The following is a 21906-nucleotide window of genomic DNA, read 5'->3' on the forward strand; positions in this document are numbered from 1 at the left end:
AGGTTTGTTTCGAAGATTTGATGACTGGAATGATGTAAGTCTCCACATGAGAAGTAACATTTTATATCATAAACATAATTAAAAATGCCCTTTTTTGTGTGGGGGAGTGGGCGAAATTTTACGTCATTTGCCACTGGTCTTTAATAATTACCCTCTAGGGTGAATTTGTCTGGACGAGGGTATTAGTCCCTTATCAAGGTATCACTGCCAACAGGGAATGAATCATCAACCAACTCATCACTGGCCATGCGTATTATTTCATGACTGTTTAATTAATAATGGCTGTTAATGTAATGATTCCAATAATCACATTGTCCAATAAACGTTTTTGTACAAAACCCATTTACGATGTTAGTGTCGATTCCTTTAAGGTATAAATTCAAGTTCTGTTTTGTACAACTGTTGCCACGCAGTAACTGAAGAATCTGAAGTGCTGTGTTATATGGTGATGTGTACTGGACAGCCAGTGCGTTGAGCTTACACGGCATTCACCCAAAGTTCACCCTTTTTGTGCTAAGAGCATTGCAAGTCATCTAAAGTTTGGTATGCAAAAATCCACTTTCAGAAGCACAAAAAGACCGTAAAATTATACTTTTGATGCCAATACTTAAGTTTTCTCTGGTAAAAAATTACTCTTAACTTTTTCTTATTAACTTCACAAAAATCTCTCGAGTGAGCCGGTGAGGTGGATGAATGTCAGAATCAAGCAAAATGTGTACTGATTACCTCCCTTTTTATTCTTATTGAGTAATCCACCTTATACTGGCATATTGCCACTTAGGAGATTTTTGTGAAGCCTGAATTATTTCGTGTTGGCATCAAAAGTATAATTTTACAGTCTTTATGTGCTTCTGAAAGTTCATTTTACATACCAAACTTTTGATGAAATATAGTACTCTTAGTTCTGAAAAAAATGCTAAAATTTGGATGATATACAATGCTCTTTAAGCTACTGCTTGCAAGTTACAGTGTGGCCTATCACAAAGTAATTCCCTAATTCCTCAACCTTTTCACATATGAAAGAGAAACTTTCAGTGCGATTCATGCACATTTTGAAGTTGATTTTGGAGACAAAGCTACATTGGCTGAATTGGCCAATTTCAGGCCTGTACAAAAATGTAACTTTATGTCTACACTTAATAGACAAAGCTACATTGGCTGAATTGGCCAATTTCAGGCCTGTACAAATGTAACTCTGTCTACACTTAATAATTCATTCAGAATATGGTTGAATGAACACCTTCCAAACATGTAAAAAGGTTGATTTATTTACTTGAATGGTGTTTTATGATGTATTCAAGAATATTTCTCTTATATGACAACAGTGTAAAAACATTGAAGAATTACAATATAAAGGCTACTGCTGAATACCGCAAGGTTTGTGACTGCGCTGTATGCTCATTACTGTGTTGCCATTTAGCAAATTGCGATTAGTGGGTCATGCCTTACAGCGCCCAGCACTGTTGTGAGAGGAACCCAGGGGAAAGCCACGACCATCTGCAGGTTGCTGGCTAATTTTCCCCTTGTACGACAGGAGAGGAGGCCAACAAGAGCTGGGCTTGAACTCACTGCTGCACTACATGTATATGGTAGTTTATAAATTCTAACAAAGATCTTTTTTTTTTTTACATAAATTTACTGACCCCAACTACATGTATTTGACAACTCTGTACCACGGGCTAAGAGGGAAAGCTTGGCACATTACATTCTCGACGTTGACTGGAGACTTGCTGTTACCCTAATTTTTCAACCTTTTCAGCCGCCTCGGCAATCAATATTTTGAAGCATTTCGGGAGAACCATAGGGTGCAGAGAAATAATATTTATAGTTTTATGAAGCTTGTATCTTGAATGACACAAAGAAATCATTTTAGCATCATTTTAATTATAATTAATTGCATAAATTCCACTGGGAAAAAAGTGCCTAAGTGGTTGAAAAGGTTGAAGATTTCCAGTAAGTCCATTCCAACATCATTATGCTTCACAAGTCACATATCAGGGAAAATATCAGGGAAGCATGGGGACAGTCCTCTGCCATGAAACAGGCTACATTCTTAAAATCCTTCTTCCCCAAAAGCAAGATGTTGCAAGCATGTCCTTCTGACAGCTGTTTGTTTGCCGACTCCATCCCAGGACTTGACAGCTGTGATGTGTTCTTGTAGTTCATCCTTGACTATGACACATGCACACTAGCAAATTAATAGCTCGTCATGAAGGTTTTATGTCCAAATAATCAGCATAATTGTACTTCTTAAATGGCACAGCCGTTTCTATTAAACCTGGAAAATAAAATTTAAAAAAAAACCCCAAAACATGTTATTAAAATATTTCTTATCAGAATAGGTGTAAAAATATGATAAATGGCTTTTTAGTCTGTCCTAGACCAATTAAACAGACTGACATTGCATAAATAAAAAAAATTTTAGCACGCCATTAATCACTATTCAAGGAAATAAAATTTTATTTAAACTACCAAACCACTGAAAGCAGTGCTCAAAATTTTTCTCTGTTCTTGGCCCTGACTACTGATAGAGATATATTGTTGGCTTCCACTTAAAATCAAGTGCAGACCAAAGAGTGCAAAAAGTTACATGCAGTTGTAATTGTGGCTTTTATTATTTTTTTTTCTTGACCTTTCTTCAAAATAGAAGAAGACGCTTGAAAATAATTTTTGTATGGTGGGTAATTGCATCTATATATATATTGGCTTTGCATAATAATGTTATAAATGAAGATAAAACATGTTTAATAAATATATTTGCACATCCTTATTTAGAATAACATTATGCAACAACCACATATACCAGGAGGTGGTCCCTAATACCCACCATACAAAAATGTTTTCTGAACCCTTATCTCCTGAAAGAAACATTCTTTAAAAAATATTAATCACCATATTTGTAAATGAGTTTTAACACTCCTTTATCATATTCTGGCATCCTTTTTATGTTCTCTTCTCTTTTAAACAGTAAAGTGGCCAGTTTCTACGGTGTTCCACCTACATCTACATTACACTGACACCGGGGTTGCTTTAACCTCTCAGTGCTGAACACCATGCGAGGCAGAAATATGTATTTATTTATTTATTTGATTGGTGTTTACGCCGTACTCAAGAATATCTCACTTATACGACGGTGGCCAGCATTATGGTGGGAGGAAACTGGGCAGAGCCCGGAGGAAACCCACGGCCACCTGCAGGTTGCTCGCAGACCTTCCCACCTACGGCGCAAGGCAGAAATATTTATTTATTTATTTGATTGGTATTTTACGCCGTACTCAAGAATATTTCACTTATACGACGGCAGCCAGCATTATGGTGGGTGGAAACCGGAAAACCCACGACCATCCGCAGGTTCCTGGCAGACCTTCCCACGCACGGCTGGAGAGGAAGCCAGCATGAGCTGGGCTTGAACTCACAGCGACCGCATTCGTGAGAGACTCCTGGGTCATTATGCTGCCCTAGCGCGCTAACCAACTGAGCCACGGAGGCCCCCAAGGCAGAAATAAGCACCACTTTTAAAGTCTTTGGTATGACCCGTCCCAGGTTTGATCCTGGGTCTGCCGACTTCAAGGTAGACCTGTTAACCACCCGGCCGCAGAAGCAGTTGACTGGTGTTTTCACCGGTACTCAAGTGGTATTCATTTGTATTATGGTAGTCATGGTTACGGCTGGAGGAAACCATCGCTTTTCACCTTCTGTATGTACTTGACAAACTCACTGACAAAAATGAGGAAAAGCGCAACGGACTCTAGCTATGTCACAAGCCGTGAATCCCAATGGCCAGTCAATAATCAGCTGTTACTAATATGCACTGTGTGAGAGGAAGATCAAAACTCACCATGATCTTGGGCCATCTGTACTGCAACTCTTAGCCCCTTTAACTGTTTTTGGCAGATCCCAGTTATTTTAGACGGCAAGATCTCCCCCGTGTATGGAGAAATGAACTGATTCAAAAGCTTCACATTCTGCAAAAACAACATTTTGAAAAACAATCTTTTCATCAGTTTGAATGTGGTTAACTGAAAACATGTATATTCCAGGATTTCAGGCAATGGTGTGACAACAACACACAGAATCTGATATTAATATGCAGACATATTTATAATAATATTAATAATAAAAATAATAAAATAGAAATTTGTACAAGATTATTTCACAAATGCATAGACTCTTAAGTAAATACTATAACATTTATAGGAATCTCAATGCAATAATCCATCCAAATTCTTAATACAAAAAGCACATTGCTTCAGTTCTGTATCTCGCCTTATATGCCTGCTGGTGAGGAGAAGGGGAGGTAACTCAGTAATACCACACTTCTGCATGGTGTTGTCTGGGTTACAGTGCCATAAGGCGGTGTCATTTACATGAAAAGTTATGAAATATTGCATAAGTTACGAAATTTTGTGAAAGTGGCCCCAAAACCGCTAAAATTTATTACCTATTAGAAGCCTCCATGCTCTGTATTACCAGGTTCTTACTGAACCTTCTCACATAATGCACTATGCAACCCAACCATAACTTGGGTATATCTCCTTTATGAAGATGGTTTGGTTTTCCGTTGTGAATCACCTTAAATTTATTTATTTTTTGGATTATTGTTTTACGCCATACTCAAGAATATTTCACTTATACAACGGTGGCCAGCATTATGGTGGGTGGAAACCAGGCAGAGCCCAGGGCTAAACCCACAACCATCCGCAGGTTAGAATCACCTACTAAGAGCTACTCCAGTGTACATCTTTAAAGTAGGGTTAACTGGCAAGGATCAAACTATTACAAACGGCTGTCCCATCCAGTAAAAAGACTGCATTGTGTTAAAACAGCTGACCGTATGTGGGAAGGTCTTCCAGCAACCTGCGGATGGTCGTGGGTTTCCCCAGGGCTCTGCCCGGGTTCCTCCAACCATAATGCTGGCTGCCGTCGTATAAGTGAAATATTCTTGAGTACGGCGTAAAACACCAATCAAATAAATGAATGAATAAAACAGCTGAGGACCTGAGGTTTCAGATGACAGTACAGAAACTGTTGCTTAAAATTTTGCTTGGTGTACCATCATCGAAGAACACACAAGGCGTCACCCATTGCCGACATATGACTCTCCAGCATAACTGCCTCACTTGACATCACACACTGTATCTGTACACAACTCAATATTATAAAATCTCAGCAGGAAAATTTTTACCGTAATGGCCGAAGATTTTGTCTTTTAGAATCCTTCACTTATAAGGGTTAAATAGTGTTATTCTTTGTTAATCCTTTTGAACTATGGTGTGAGCTATGGTGTTGCCTGGGGTATCCTTCATATCATTTTAATATTTCCACCTGGTTTATCTTGGAAATGAAGTACCACTTTAAACCATTTACAAGGCAATATCTAGAGCCATTTTAGTCCTGGAAAACATTTGGGCTCCCAAACTGTTGGGTGCCAAATCTACATGTAATCAAACCGGATGAAAACTAACATGATGTTTTCATAAAATCTCCCATAAAAGTTCCCAAAAAGCATCATTTTGTTGCGTTTCATAAAATTTCTGTATGCACGCTGTCAGAATGTCACTTTTAAAGTTTGGGATCAGATCCTTCCATTTTTTTTTTCTATATATGGCCCTGACTGAACACCTGTTCAAAACAAAAACGTCCATTACTACGTAGATCTTTGTGAGAGCTGTGTGGGTAAAGAAAAAAGGTGAGAAATGATGCTGGGACTTACTGTGTAATGAATGACCAAGTACTCGTCTCTACAGATTGGACATGGGTTGCCCGCAGATACCACACCTCCTCTCTGTGGATGAAAGAAAGAAAGAAAGAGAGTTCAGGTCAAGCACATCCTCTTCTTCTCTGGTCATAAGGGAGCAGGTCCACCAGCAACCTGCGGGTCATCGTACAGTTCCCCTGCCCTCTGCCCTGTTTCCTCCCATCATAATGCCGGGTTCCGTCATATAAGCGAAATATTCTTGTTATGCGTAAACCAATATTCAAAATAAAGAAAGAAATAGGATGATTCTATCAATATTTAAAAATGTGAAGACCAATCAAACATTCGATTGATTGATTGTGGTATTCAGCAAATCTTACAATACACGTCTTTCTGGTTTCTGGTTTATAATGCCCCTTGAAATTCCGCCTGTAGTGTCTCCATACTACGTCATCTCCATAGGCTGTTCGATACGCTGTGAAATATAAACAAATAATTCGTGAGAACAGGGAAGACCTGAGTTCAAACTCCTTTATTGCTAAACACATAAGAAGTCCTACTGTATACTGTGACCAGTCAAAAACGTTAGGTAACTTTTTCTTTACACCAAATTTACAATAAAATATGCATTCGAAAGAACATTTTCATAGGAAGTAGTTTAGAGTAGATGAACGATGCAGAAATCTGAGGAGCTGAACGTTTGTGGACTTAAATAAAAATAAATAACTCCTAAATGAAACAGATGTTACTTGTGCATTTGGAACAAACCGGGAGACCGATGACTGGCGAAACATTTTTCACAAGTCATATGATACAGTAGGACTGGTTGAACGACAAAACTGTTCAATCTCCAAACTCCTCTGTTCATTTTAAAAGGTATAGAGTGGAAACTGACTGACTTCTCCAGTGTTTGAGGAAATTTCTTCAGACTGAACACAAATTATTTTGAATGAGATACATGTATATATCATGGATACCTCTTTTCAAAATTCCAAGCCTTTTTAAAAGTTTCTGGCATATTTCAAGTTTTTTAAGGCTTACTGAAATGCTTTTCAGCTTGCGTCAAAATGAAAATGCATTGACTTTTCTTTTACTGGGAGTCATGTATTGAATTTATTTAAATCATGGAACACTTTATTCTTTAATATCTTTATTCCACTCTAGGGGCCTCAGTGGCGCACATTGGTTATCTCGCTAGCACAGCGTAATGACCCAGGAGTCTCTCACCAATGCGGTCGCTGTGAGTTCAAGTCCAGCTCATGCTGGTTTCCTCTCTGGCCGTAAGTGGGAAGGTCTGTCAGTAACCTGCGGATGGTCGTGGGTTTCCCCCGGGCTGTGCCTGGTTTCCTCCCACCATAATGCTGGCCACCGTCATATAAGTGAAATATTCTTGAGTACGGCGTAAAACACCAATCAAATAAATAAATAAATTATTCCACTCTATGATTTGGCCATGGCCCAGGGCCTAAAATATCTGCCTCTCTTTTATTTGTATGATGACGCAGTAGTCACCTTAACGAAAAACAATTTTTAATAAACTTTAGACTTTATGAAGAGCCCCACAAACATCGATGTCAATTTCTTGTTACTGATTTAAGACTCAATAAACTGTAAGTGTGGGGAAGTCTACCATTTTCTTACAATTTTACTAATATATTTGATTAGTGTTTATGTCGTAATATTTCTATTATACAACGGAAACCGGTCAGAGCCCATGAAAACCCACCACCATCCGCAGGTTGTTGACTGCGGAGCAAGCCATCAGGAGCTTGACTTGAACTCACAATGATCACAATGGTACGAGTCTCCTGGGTCATCCTGTTGCATTAGCATACTAACCATGAAATACCCATTCTTTTTACCTTCACTGTCCATGTACTGTAGACTGGTTTGATAGCCAATATCAGGGTAGAGGTCTCCCTTCCTTAATACTTCACCCTCCTTTGGCACCCTGCCCTTTGGTTCAGTTGTCTCGGAATCAGTCCCTGCTGCATTCTCACAGAGCAATGCCACACCCACACGGGCTTTAGGCTGTAGGCAAAAAAATGAGTAAATATATATATACTAAGCAGTCCTTTATTAAGAACACAATCTGATTAATCCAAACTGGGATGAGCAATGGTAGAAGTATACATACCTGTATACTGTATTTCATATTTAATAAGTTTAGTATTCTTCAGGTGATATGTTATTCTCAATTCTGATTGATTCATTCATCTTTCAGGGTTTTTCTTTTTTTTTTTTTGTCTTTTTGTGCAGTTTGATTAATTTTTATCAGAAAAATGTAAGCGTCAGCATCGAATGAACATCATCCTTATGTATCATTTCAAGGCCTTTATTTTAGCATATCAAACATTAGGTGAAATGTAGCATCTGTAAATTGTATTGTGCATTTTGTCAACCCATGGCTTTTATTTATTTATTTATTTGATTGGTGTGATTGGTATCATACTCAAGAATATTTCACCTATACGACTGTGGCAGCCAGCATTAAGGTGGGAGGAAACCGGGCTTTAGGATCCCATGACCATCCGCATTCTGCTTGGAGACCTTCCCACGTAAGGCCAGAGAGGAAGCTGACATGAACTGGACTGGAACGCACAGAGACCACAGTGGTGAGAGGCTCCTGGTTGTCCTGGGTCATTGCACCCTGCTGGCGTGCTAACCCTTTCGGCCACAGAGGCCCCTCCCATAGCTTTTAGGCCAGTTTAACCTGACCATAACCAAATGTTGCAACGCCAGAGAAACTTGGCTAGGTAAGGGTATGTAACAAAATCAGACTGACAGACTGCATCTGAATGACTGTGATCAGGAAATTGACATTTCACTGCCAGGTGTATATCACTACTTCTCCAATCCACCTAATTCTATAAGCATTCCTACACATAAACATACACAAGGACTATCTATCTTTTAACTGGCCAATAAAAACAAGAAATGCATCAAAAAGCCAAATTTTCGGCCCAGTATTGAGCAGCACACAAGGACCAAGTTATCAACTTAAAATGCATCTCTTTGCACTGAGAGTAACACATCATAACATCAAGTGAAGTTTATGTTACTGCTTACTGTCTGTGGTTGTCATCGCTCAAGCCTAGATGGATACACTAGATGGATTTTTTCGCTCGTACATGTGTATTTTGTGAATTTCTAAAAATCCGCCTAATGTGTCCGCACCAGCAATGGTGTATTTGCAGGCAATCTTGTCCGTCCAGAAATCCACTTCCATGAAACATGTCAGATGCTATTGAGTGAGTGAGTGCTTGGGGTTAAACGTCGTACTCAACAATTTTTCAGTCATATGACGACGACGGAATCATTAGGGTGCATGTACGTGTAATGTGCCTCCTTGTTGCAGGACGGATTTCCACCGCTCTTTTATTTAGTGCTGCTTCACTGAGACGACTTACCGAAGGCAAGTAAGCCGCTCCGCCCAAGCCATTATACTGATGCAGGTCAACCAGTCCTTGCACTATCCCCTTCATGCTGAACGCCAAGCGAGGAAGTTATAACTTCCTCTTTTAAAGTCTTAGGTGTGACTCGATCAAGGATTGATCCTGGATCTACCGGTCCCGAACCGGACGCTCTACCAACTGTGCTATCTGGGCCGGTCAGATGCTATTGAAGAGATACCCTAGCGATTTCACTTTGTCTGCATACTGTGTCCACCCAAGCTAATTTCAGCGATCGAGACGATCGAGCTGACCAATAAAACAACATGGAATTGTGTTGAACTGCAAAATTTGGCCTGTCTCACATGGTTTACTAGGTCACATGACATAACCTACTGACCATGATCAACAAGAAAAATCCCAATAGTGTGTCTGCAACTATACTGCGAATAGTGTCAACATATTCCTCAGGCGATTAAGTTCGTCAATACAAGCGAAAAAATCTGCCTGACGTGTCTCCGCCTTATGACGTCTTGATCTGAGATCAGTTTCATTCTCATCTTAGCTTAGCTTTCAGAAATAGGGTTTATGTGGACGATAAGCTGGCAACATTGCCAACCGATCAGAGCTACCCTTTGTCATATTTTCAATCTTCAATCAATAACAACATACAGTGAATATCGTCTGACATCATATCATCTATCACATGATATACACTGCAATATAAATTTCACAATTCCCTCGTCCATTCCTGAAGATAATGTTCCAAGTCTACACACGATAACTGGACACCCTGTGCCACTGTACACGCTGGAGTTTGTCAGGGAAAAGTTTAATTTTATCAACTTAGCAACTTGGCAATATGGTTAACTTACAGACGCGCTCAGCAACGGACGGACGCCAATAGTCCTGAAAGTGGCGAAGCCACGGCGCAGGGCATTCATATTATTTATCTTTTCACAAACACATGTGAGCAGCCTCCACCCCTTGCAATGCAGAAATGGTATGGTCCAAATGATTTTGGTAAAGAATGCAGTAGTTATTCATTCAGTTATTTCCGGATGTACCGTTAGGATATGCTCAATGAAACCGATAAAAAAGAATATTTAAGAATAAATATGGTGCTGAAGTATGTGTCAACGTATTTGCATAACCGGTGCCCCCCACTCCCCCCACACACGCAGATAAAATCGTCCCCTGGTTGAATTCCGAACAGAGGGGGTATAGGACCTTTCAATCAAAATAATCGGCGTTTCCTGGTTTCATTTCTTGAGATAGTTATTCATCTAGTGGGTTTTTTTTGTCTTTCTTAGTTTTCTTTAAATTTAGTTTCAAAGATATGGCGAAATGGTTGCTTTGGACTTCTGAAAGTACATACCCTTGAACCCCCTCCTGCGAAAGTGGACACATCCATCATATTGCCTTCACCGAACAATCTTTTTTGCAAAACCTAGTCAAAATAGCAATGTTTTATGTTTGGAAATCAGTGTTTTATAAAACAAGACTCAGTTTTGTAGATTAGTTTATCTGAAACTGAATTTTGAAATTAATTTCCTACTATACACGTTCGTGTGTTTACGCATATTTCCGGAGGAAAATACGGACATTAATCGTGACAGAGCTCCGAAAGGTACTAGTGATAAATTCCGAAAATTCTTTTTCATTAGTTTGCTTTGTTATTTCATTACACATCCACAGCATCTGTTAGTCAATAATTTATTTAAGAAAACGTTGCAGGTAGATGACTTCTAGTCTTCTCTAAACTGGCTAATTGACAAAAATGTAGAGCTATTATTTCCAGCTTGCCAGACGCTCCACAGATAACCAGGGGGTAGCTGGTGACGTCACCAAACTGGTTCTGTCGGGAAGATATCGCCAGAACGCCATTTAGCTTGGGAGTTACAGGGATAGCACTGTATCAGCGTGTAGATTGATTTAGGACTGATTTACTGAAATTTTTATCATGACATTCATGATCTATGAATTCGTATTGTTTATCTAGCAGAATATGTGGTCTTGGTGCAGCATGAGCGATATTATCGAGTATAAACTTCGGTCTTCGATAGTCCTACCTGCATCACATTTTGCTTAACATACGGGATTTCTTTCGGCTGTTCCGCTTCTAAAGCGGCAAAAATTGAGATATACGTACATAAAAATCCCGATATTTCTGAATGATATAATGAAGAAAGTATCATATATTGCTAACTGCGAGTAATTAGTCAGAAATTGGAGTCCACGGATAACACGTCTAATGTGTAAGTGAAACAACTTGAATCTATAACAAAGATGGCGTGATCATGATGGAAATTTCGGAGCACATTCCAACTGGCGACCTACATATGTGGTGAAAGGAGACCTGTTTATACTTGCAGAAATTTTCTCGAATTATTTCAGAAAAGATAGTTCATCTCTACGGTGGATTGGAACTCCAGGCGATGCACTGATGGCCCACAAGTAGTTATTTCAGAATATTAGCTGTTTGAGGGGAAAAGGGTGTTCGCGAAGAATCAAAATGGCTACCGTGGTCGGTTTCTCGTGTTGAGAGTGTTTCAGTGAAACTATTTCCCTGTCTTCTTTGTGTTTAGTTGGAGCTTCCTCTCTTGCTATTTCTTATGGTTGTGAATTTTATAATTTCATAGAAAAAATGGGGTAAGTCTTTTCATTAGAATTGTATTGATGTCGAACACCATAGTGACTTTTGTGCTGGTTTTAGCCTGGGACGCCATGTCTGGCTTCCCCATGTCTTCACAGTAGGAGGTGTGGCCAACGCACCTTATATGGTCATGAATAACACTTAGGCATGCATGCCGTGAGCTGTCAATCAGTTCGTCCATGTAATGTTAACAGCTGTGTTAGCCAGTATATTAATATTATTCGTTGTTCATGCAAATATAAACTGGCAAGTGAAAGAAAGTGATCATTTGATATTTGATGTGCATATGTTGGAAGTTGTCCTTTTATTTCACATGATGCTTTGAATGTGTGGTATGATGTAAATATACATAATTTTCAATTGCTTACATCTTTAACACATGACCATTCTTATTATGGAAACACGAGATGTGTTTATCATTGTTGTCCAAAAAACTTTATGATACCATAACCAACATTGGTCATTCTTGTTTATTGACCTAGTTAATGCTAAATGCTGCTAAGTTTCACAAAAGTGAGTTTTATTTATATGGATCATAGATTAGTATGAGGGTGAAGATAAACTGGAAGGCTAAATACAAGATTATAGATTAGTGTATGGTAGGTGTTTCCAGACATTTGTTATAGTGGAGATTCACAAAAAATATTTTTACCAAGCCGAGGTTGCCGTCCACCTCGTGTGCCAGAGGGTATGGCATCCATTCAATCTGGGGGTTGAAGAATCTGCTTTTCATAATGAGCGTTTGAGAAGTCGAGACAACTAACAGTAGACAGCTACCTCTGTTTCACAACGTTTCATTTGTTTTATTTAAAGGTAAATGACTTTGATGCACTCTGATGTCTTTCACAATGATGTGTTGACCTGTCTGTGGAGGTGTTTATGAGCATATTGCGGGCAATTTGACATTATGATGAGGGTTAGCATAAAACATGAAATGCAGCAACCCAAACACTTAGTCTGCTTTTTCTTCTGTTTTTATCACCTGGCACATTACTAGAAGGTAAAAGTGCTGAAAGAAAAAGTACTATTTCAGCCTTTACCCGATAGGACTGGTAGCTGCTTTGTACAAAGCAGTGATATTTACATTGCACTTTCCTGCATACTGGTTAGCTCCCACTGCCTGAAGTCTGACAAGGAATTGGTGATAGAACCTTAATTTCTCACCGTTTTCGTTTATAAAAGAGCAACTTTCAGTACAATTTTTGCACATTTTAAATTTGATTTTGGAGACAAGACTAGATTGATTGGATTTGCAAAATTCAGGGCTTCACAAAAACTATAATTTTATCAATTTACGCTGAAAAATGTCTTCAGAAGATGCTTGTATGAATCGTGAATGGTTGAATTACAGTACATGTAAGTACTTAAGCATGGACATTGCGCTCTTTTAACATTATTTGAAAATCAGTGATCTTCCACCATTATATTGTGCATATCTGTACTTTTCATAGGAGAATTAGTAACTTCCCAAAGCTGGTTTACGCTGGATACGGACTGGTTTCTTCCACTCATAAAACGGGCACGGTTGTAAAAGTGAAAAATTCCTGAATATATCCTTAAACAAAAATCACACGAGGAAATATTTGACTGTACACCTTGTTCAGACCAAGACTGACATTATTATAGATCATAAGAACAAATTCAGGGGCATTTTATTGAGTTTGGATATAGACCTTTCCTATCACAGTAGACATGCATGTAGACAAATCAACAAAAATTAATGGAAGTTTGCTTGTTGAAATCTTCATATTGACTACAAGGAAGTCTGTGCAAGTATGTTTCACACAGGATATTCATGTAACGTACATGCATGAAAAATGGCCTTGTGCAACAAAGATGGTGCCTGAACTATGGAACATATTGTGTAAGGCATTGTTTTGCGAAAGTGTGGGCGAGACCCCAGTGCCCTTATTTAGCAGTAAACCGATGGTTAGGAAGTCTGAATGTACCAATACTCTACAAAGCTGTGAACGCCTGAAGCAATTCTATTTTGTTTGCTCTCCCTATTGAATAACTTATTGTCACAACAATTAGGGTAAGCGTATGTATTAATTATCAATTTTGCCTTCGATTTCCACCAGGTTTTTACATTTTAGGGCAATAATCCAGGAGCTATGGCTGCGTGAAACAGTGTGGTCGGTAATCACAGTTCACAGCAATCAGTACCAAATGTGTTCACGGTTAACTTCACAAAGAGTATAAACAGCGATTACCGACCACTTTGTTTTCACGCTGGCGTAGCTCCTGGATTATTGAAATGTGAAAATCTGGTGGAAATTAAAGTCACAAATGATAATGAAGACTTAACCCTAAATGTGGCATTGACATGTTATTTAATAATGAGAGAAAACAAAATATAATTGCTTCACATGTTTATATTTTTGCTAAGTATATATCCAGTTCATCCTGGTGTAGAAGACTGTGCTATCAAAGAGTTTCACATTTAGTGTCCCTGCCACCACCCTACACTTTCGATTGGGTTAGTATTGCATCACTGCTTAACTGCAACAGATGAAGACGGAAATAGATCTTGTCCCACACCACCGATGGAGCCTGTTAGGGCAGTACGTGAAAGAAGATGTCCTTGGCCCACTGATGACTGAAATAACACCATTCCTTTATTGGAATGGAACATGTTCTCAAGCAATGTGATATTGCAATGGATTTTCTCATGTCCAGACATACAGGTGACCTATCCTATGACGGAGACACAATTTTGCATCCTTAACTTCTGTTCTGGACGACAGCAGGAGATGTCCAGTTCCTCTGAATTTGTGGCCTTCACATGAAAGGAAACCTCTAGCTGCATATGAAACGTCAAGATGACCTGATGATGAATAACACAAGCGGAGCACTGTGCACTTGATTTGGAGCGGGAACCTGTCAAGATTGTGGTGACTAGTGATGAGACCTAACAGTATGGCATAACATTTCGTGTGGGTGAATGCGTTTTCTTCAATGCTCATCTAGCAGCAAGTGTCCATTGACGATTTTTTGTGTAGTATGTTGGCCTTGAACATGTTTCCCAAGATTTTAAAATGATAGTGTTACATCAGAAGAAGCTTATTGGGAGGTGTTTCCAGGATTTCTTGCGATTGTCAGCTTTGAAAAATCTGTTTCCACACCAGACATCATCAACTTCCACTTGGCGTAGTGACATTCAAGTTTTACAACCTAAATTCTGAGTTGTGGACATAATTTGCTTAGTCACCAAACCCTAAAGCCAGGAAAATTCACATGAAAAATGTGGAGTGATGCAAATCTTCAGGCAAAAAGTGCTGCATGTTGGCAGCCTACTAGCCTTTCCAGGACGCTGTGTAGTACACTGTACCCAGGGGAAATAACATTGATGCTGCTTATGAGCCAACAAAGTAACTCCTCTGTTCTTTTAAGAGTGAAACAGGAGTAATTAGAAGTCCACAGGATCAAAGCAGGGGAGATGTCCACACCCATTCAGGACTGCCTATACTGTTGGTGTATTATTCAAGTTTAGAGAACTCAATGTCTTCCAGTATGAATTTGCTCTATTATGTATTACTTTCTTTCCTTGTTGCTCCATTGTGCTAGGGGAATTGAATTTGCTACCATTTACATGAGCAGTTTTAAGTCCTATCTGAGGTAAATTGGCTGGACTGAATTTCACACAGTTGGTGTTGCTTTGGTTTTGCTCTCTATGCAGTAGAATCTAAACTATATATGTTTGTGAACTGTGTCAATATGTTAGGATTGTTGCATTGACAATATCTTGGTTTGATGACAAAGTGCATGAAAAAATGAGATTAGCATACAAATACATCTGTTTGATAACTTGGCACCTAAAAATGACAATCCATCCATCAGTCATGATGAATGTTAACCAGTTAAATTGCAGTCACCTGATTCTTTTTGATCTAATTTTGGCATTTTTAGAGAGTGGTATTAAAATAATGAATGTTTATTTCTACGAGTTATATGTAATATGGTGAGATTAATACTGTTAACATATATGCTAAATCAGGTCGACTAGTAGAATTGTTAACTGCATTATATGTAGACAAAAAAAAATGTCTTTCACAAATGACAAATAGTAATTTTTAGTGCATGTGTTAAGAAGCCTTGTTTTAATTTTTTTTTTTACAAAAGACTCCTCTTTGAAGTCAGTATAGTTAAAACCAGGTGGGAGAAACCTCATTGATCCATAGCCAACAAAAAAAAAGTGAGAGTTGTTAACCATGGGCAGATGGAAGAAAGGTTTCAAAACTGTGCTAGGGTACAATCTACTAAAGTGAAATACACATTCAGATTTGATCTCCTTAGTGGGTGTCATAATTCACATATATCGTAGAACCACATTTTATTTGCCCAAGGCGAGTGGGTGGTAGAAAAAGCATTTTTATTCCTCTCTGTCATCCTGTTTGCTCATGTAAGAATGAACAATTATGACTTTGCCACTTTTGTAAGAAAAAATTAAAACATCTAGCAGGGATCGAAAAGCGTGAGAAATTGTGTGCACTTTAAAACATCAAACAAGATGCTATGTTATATAACAGGTTTTGAAAGAAAAAAATGAGACTTAATAACTGTGACAATCCTAATTATAAGTTAGTTACCACATGGCAGATTACTCTTTTGGTCATTGTAATTAAAGCATTGTCTGTCAATTATGGCCGTGAACTGAAACCTAAGCTAGGTGTAGTAAGTGGCCAAAGTACATGTGGTAGATTATTTACCAATTAAGTCCCCATCTTAAAAGTAAAACCTATGAAATCAAAGAAAAATGGACTAATAACTGTGTAGTCATGCTGCGGTGTTGAGTACTGACAAAAACGAAAAATAAGCACAGTTTTTGATATAGGCAAAAGGGTTTCTAATTGGTTTATTTTGGCCAGTTTTTCCATTCTATTGGATGCATGTTCATGTACATACGTTACATTTACCAATTGAAACATAACTGGGCTTGTTCCAAAGCTTTTTTGTGGAAGGACCATTAACAGATCCTTATCCAGTCTGTGTTAGTAACTATAGTTACATGTGTATAATGGGCATTTTGAACATTATGGTGTTTTTATTTGGTGGAATTTAGTTATCTTGAGGGTAGAACTAATCTTGCTGGTTTTCACTCATTGCCCCATGGTATGGCCTCCTTTTTGTGCTGTAGTTTTTGACAGTGAAAGTGTTTGTACTAATGGATCAGTGTTTCTGGTGCAGGGAATCTGGTTGTGGTATTGCAGTACAGTTGTTCGTTGGGTGTAGATCTTCCAAGGTTTGATTATGCTAACTCTTCGAGTGGATGTGTTCTTGTTTCTGGTATATCTGGATTTAGATAATCCAGTGGGTACTGTTCTTGTGGCCATGCATCATTTTGGAGCTCCAATCCTTGTCAACCAAAACAGAAGAACCAACTTGACACAAAAGCGTAAATGGAAACCGGTTTGATTACTGGTGGACGCAAGTATAACCTGATCTTCTGCTCCACATCTCAATATTCGTATCTCTCCATTGGTTAATAATGAACAAAATAAAGTATATGTCCATAAATATATTTATATCCGATCTATCAGAAGATAAACCTATATTTGCATATCACAGGCTGCCAAATGCTTAAAACCATAACTGGAGAGATAATCCAGATTAACTCATTATATGGCAAAATAAGTACCAGATGGTGCGCCATAACCGCTGTATAAGGCCTGCTAAAATATCCAGTTTATTCGGCACCAGGCTACACACTACTGCAGTGAATTTTTTTTTTTTTGTAAAAACTTGGTAGTTACACTTAACAGATTGTTGGTTGATATCAGAAAGCCTGTGCGCAAGTTACCTGCTTGGCCTGTGAAGATTTTGCATTCTATAACACTTCAATTCATAAGGAAACCTGCTGAATATGAAGACAATTTTTATCTAAAATACTTGAAACATTACAGTGGTATGCTCGGAGAAAGGAGGATGGGTGTTCAGCAACACGTACTGCACAAACGCTTCGTATTGTTTGAGATTCTGAAGATAAATATTTTCATCACTTATGAATAAACAAGTACACAGAATATACCATCCAGAATTCAATTAACTATGCATGTAGTTTAAATTGCTTTTTTTCTGGAATTAGCAAGACACTTGATGTTCGAAAGACATCAATTTATTTACCAGTGTCTGGGAACATACTAAAAGTTTGTGTGATTTTGTACTACTTCACCTCTTTATCGAGATCGAACGAAAGGTCAAAGTGCTTGTTATGCAGTTCTTAAAATAAAAATTGCTTAGGAAGTTAACAGATTTCTCTATCCCATGATTTTAGATTAGTTCCAAATTGCAACTGTCAACTTTGACCAAACTGAAGCTGTAACCTTGCACAAGATTTGGAGTGGACATCATGCTGGCATCCAAACACAGCCTCCGCATCGAATCTTCACCAACCCCCATCCTTCTCTCTGCCAATTAATGCATGATTTTATGAGCATTGCAGTAATTTCTGTAATCGGATGAATCCTTCAATTCTAATTTATTCTTTCCTATATTTTCAGGTTTCCCCCACGTTGACGGCGGCATTACCAATATTTGGCATTTGAGTGTAACACAATGAAGTTGATAGGTTGAATCTTAGCCCAAATGGTAATTAATAAAGGCTTATCTTCAAAATAAAACTGATTATATTTGATGTAGAACATTGCTTTGGTGTGCAAGAAAAGTAATGAAACATAAAAATTATTTTTGGCATAATGGAGCACTTTTAGTTCTGGATGATACTAGGATTCTAATAGTTGTCGTTGAACTATACAAATCCTTGATGAATCTTTGAGAAAATGCATATAAAGGCATATTGATTCAAATGACCTATATCAATAAATACATATGCCTATAAAGAATTGCAGACAAAATAAAGGTTTCTACTAATTAAGCCTGTAAATCTGGTCATAATGCATGATATTAGTAAATGCAAGATTCAGAGTCTATAAATTTATTGAAAAAATAGGACTACAAATAGTCCAAAGTGAGGTCTTGTCTGTGGAAATATTTCATGGTTGCTGTTGCTTCATTTCAATAAGATTCAAACTCATGCTCATTTTGCACCTGCTTTTGTTTCATTCTTTGCACATATATTCTTCTCAGATCTTCGTTTCATTCTGAGCTATATACGTCATCTCTTTATAGTGAAAGTAATGAATTCAAAAAATTGGTGTCGAAATTTAATCGAAAGTCCTTTCTGCAGGTGTCCTCAATGTCTACTGCTCATGCTGTTTACGCTTACCGTTATATCTACAATCTGCAAGAGCTTTTTTTAATTGGTTGTGGAAACACTTTCAAAATGCTGCCCAAAACTAAGTGGTAGTTACAACATCTGGCAAGAAATTGACTGCATATGTACAAACATGCAAAGAACAAAGAAGATGTTGCATGTTATCCAAGTGAATTTCAAACTGGGTTCTATACCTAGCGGTTTATTTGTTATACCCCATTTACACATTTAGCGACTAAATTTCAGTTTCGCCGACTGTCGTTTTGACGGAGTAAAGTACGATGGCGGAGGCTATGATACATGGTTCTCTTGGTGCCATAACTATGGCATTAAATGAGGTAATTGGGCAAATTTTGTGACTCTCTCTTCTTAAGAATTGGCTACAGATTTTTACACTCTTTCCTCTGTTTTATTTGCATACTCTTTGTCTTCTAGCTCTTGTCGATTTTCTCTCATTTCATGTAATCATGAGGCATTCAGTACAATCAACTGATGAAAGCAAAGAATTATGTACATAGTGATGTGAGGGATATATAAGAAATCACTAATAGATTAGTAGTAAATAAGACACCACAATGTAATAAATTTGTTGTTCTTGGTGATGGATTAAGCTTTTAGTCAAATTTAGGTCAGCAAATTTTGGTTTGGGTTTCATAAAGATTTTGTGGTACATTCATTATACGTCTGTTCCCTGGCACTGTTGGGATTTTGTAGTTAAAGGGGACGTCAGGTGACTTATTCATCTCTGTATTGTCAGGGGTTTTGGTCAGTGTAGTAATATAATGGTCATGCTGATATTTTAGTGTGTATTTGTATGGACTGGTTGTGTATTTATTGTGAGAAGTGTAGTAGGAAGGATTGTGAATAATGAGGTAGCGCATATTAAGCAGCAGATGCTGTACTGTGTTTCGTGTGGGAGGGAAGCCCCCGATCTGTATAGAGTGGTATTGCTGTAGTGTGTGGCAAGTGGAATGGATTTTGTAGTGTGTACCGAGCGGAACTGATGTTGTAGCCTGTAGCAGACAGGTGGGGCTGATGCTGTGATGTGTGTCGGGCGGAATGGATTATGTAGTGTGCACATGATGAGACTGATACTGTAGTATGTAGCGGGTGGGTGGGACTGATGCTATGATGTGTGTCAAGTGGAATGGATTGTGTTGTGTGTACCTGATGAGACTGATACTGTAGTATGTAGCAGACAGGTGGGACTGATGCTGTGATCTGTGACAAGCGGAAAGGATTATGTAGTGTGTACCTGATGAGACTGATACTGTAGTATGTAGCGGGTGGGTGGGACTGATGCTGTAATGTGTGTCAAGTGGAATGGATTGTGTAGTGTGTACCAGGTGGGACTGATGTAGCGAATGGGTGGGATTGATGAGGTTCTGTGTATCGGGTGATTGGGACTGATGCTGTGATGCATATTGTGTGAGACTTATGCTGTTATGTATATTGTGGGGGATTGATGCTGTGATATGTGTCAAGTGGAATAGATTGTGTAGCTTGTAGCAGATGAGACTGATGTTGTAACCTGTAGCAGATGGGTGGGACTGATACTGTTGTATGTAGTGGGTGAGTGGGACTGATGCTGTACTGTGCAGTGAGTGTGACTGATGATGTAGTGTATGGTGGTCTGTGGGACTGATGCTGTACTGTGCAGTGAGTGGCACTGATACTGTTGCGGTTTGTGGGACTGATGCTGTAGTGTGCAGTGAGTGGGACTAATGCTGTAGTGTGTAACAGACGGGTGGAACTGGTGCTAAAGTGTGTAGCAGATGGTAAGGACTGATGCTATAGTGTGTAGCAGGTTACACTGAGGTTGTAGTGTCTGCTAGATGGGACTAGCAAGTATTGGGGGCCTCTGTGGTCGAGGTGGTTAGCATACCAGCATAGAGCATTGACCCAGGAGACTCTCAACAATGCGGTCGCTGTGAGTTAAATTCGAGCTCATGCTGGTTTCCTCTCCAGCAGTACATGGGAAGGTCTAGCAGCAACCTGCGGATAGTCCTCTCATCATAATGCTGGCAGCCATCGTCTTATAAATGAAATATTCTTGAGTACGGCATAAAACACAAATTAAAATAAATAAGTACCAAGTACTTGGTGGGACAGTTGCTGTAGCAATTATTGGGTGGGACTCATGAAGTAGTGTGCGCAGCCAGTGGGTGGGACTGATGCTGTAGGGTGTATCTGATGAGTGGCACTGATGCTGTAGGGTGTATCCGATGGGTGGGACTGATGCTGTAGGGTGTATCCGATGGGTGGGACTGATGCTGTAGGGTGTATCCAATGGGTGGGACTGATGCTGTAGGGTGTATCCGATGAGTGGGACTGATGCTGTAGGATGTATCAGATGGGTGGGACATGCTGTAGGATGTATCAAATGGGTGGGACTGATGCTGTAGGGTGTATCAGATGGGTGGGACTGATGCTGTAGGGTTTATCAAATGGGTGGGACTGATGCTGTAGGGTGTATCAAATGGGTGGGACTGATGATGTAGAATGTATCAAATGGGTGGTACTGATGCTGTAGGGTGTATCAAATGAGTGGGACTGATGCTGTAGGGTGTATCAAATGGGTGGAACTGATAATAGATGTATTAAATGGATAATGTTGTGTTTGCAGTAAACCTGCATTGAAGGTGGACTGATTGTGCGTGTGAAAGGCTGTAATAAGGATGTTCTGTGCTGATGATCAATACATAACTGTAGTGTGTACTCAATGTGATTGAAGGGGACCAAATGATTTGAGATTTCTCATCATTGTATAGTACTGGTACTACTTTTGACCCGCAAGGTATGACCGGTTGAAAGCTTCTTTGTTTAACATACACTGAACCAAACCCATGTTCGTGAAGAATTAGGAATCAACAGAGTGTCTAAAGAAGATAGTCTGTGTAAGGGTGAAATTCATTTTGCAACCTAATTACTCTGAATTGAAGGGAAA

General features: G+C 38.9%; 2 protein-coding genes across 2 annotated transcripts in view; one reads left to right on the forward strand and one right to left on the reverse strand.

Annotated features, from left to right (window-relative positions):
• Window positions 1-1662: 1662 nt before the first annotated feature.
• Window positions 1663-10090, reverse strand: LOC135480708 (small ribosomal subunit protein mS40-like). The gene is made up of 6 exons (XM_064760617.1): window positions 9966-10090; window positions 7561-7729; window positions 6079-6173; window positions 5714-5785; window positions 3839-3965; window positions 1663-2278 (listed from the first exon to the last, which is right to left on the reverse strand). The coding sequence occupies exons 1-6, from the start codon at window positions 10032-10034 to the stop codon at window positions 2208-2210; spliced, it is 603 nt and encodes a 200-aa protein (XP_064616687.1). The 5' UTR covers window positions 10035-10090; the 3' UTR covers window positions 1663-2207.
• Window positions 10091-10969: 879 nt separating this feature from the next.
• Window positions 10970-21906, forward strand: part of LOC135480877 (serine/threonine-protein phosphatase 1 regulatory subunit 10-like) — a 30319-nt gene continuing 19382 nt past the window's right edge. Inside the window, exons 1-3 of the mRNA XM_064760806.1 lie at window positions 10970-11348; window positions 18247-18334; window positions 19206-19297. Of these exons, the coding sequence (XP_064616876.1) occupies window positions 19241-19297 (57 nt within the window). The 5' untranslated portion in view covers window positions 10970-11348; window positions 18247-18334; window positions 19206-19240. The remainder of the gene's footprint in view (window positions 11349-18246; window positions 18335-19205; window positions 19298-21906) is intronic.

The sequence above is a fragment of the Liolophura sinensis genome, chromosome 13 (genome assembly GCF_032854445.1).
Source record: "Liolophura sinensis isolate JHLJ2023 chromosome 13, CUHK_Ljap_v2, whole genome shotgun sequence".
Lineage (NCBI taxonomy): Eukaryota > Metazoa > Mollusca > Polyplacophora > Chitonida > Chitonidae > Liolophura > Liolophura sinensis.

Excerpts from the sequence above, each read along its gene's own strand:
- LOC135480708 (XM_064760617.1), bottom strand. The coding sequence starts at position 10,034 with ATGAATGCCCTGCGCCGTGGCTTCGCCACTTTCAGGACTATTGGCGTC. Across the intron at positions 7,730-9,965 it reads GTCCGTTGCTGAGCGCGTCT|CCTAAAGCCCGTGTGGGTGT; the intron begins GTAAGTTAACCA and ends TTTTGCCTACAG. Across the intron at positions 5,786-6,078 it reads AAACCAGAAAGACGTGTATT|AGAGGAGGTGTGGTATCTGC; the intron begins GTAAGATTTGCT and ends TTTCATCCACAG.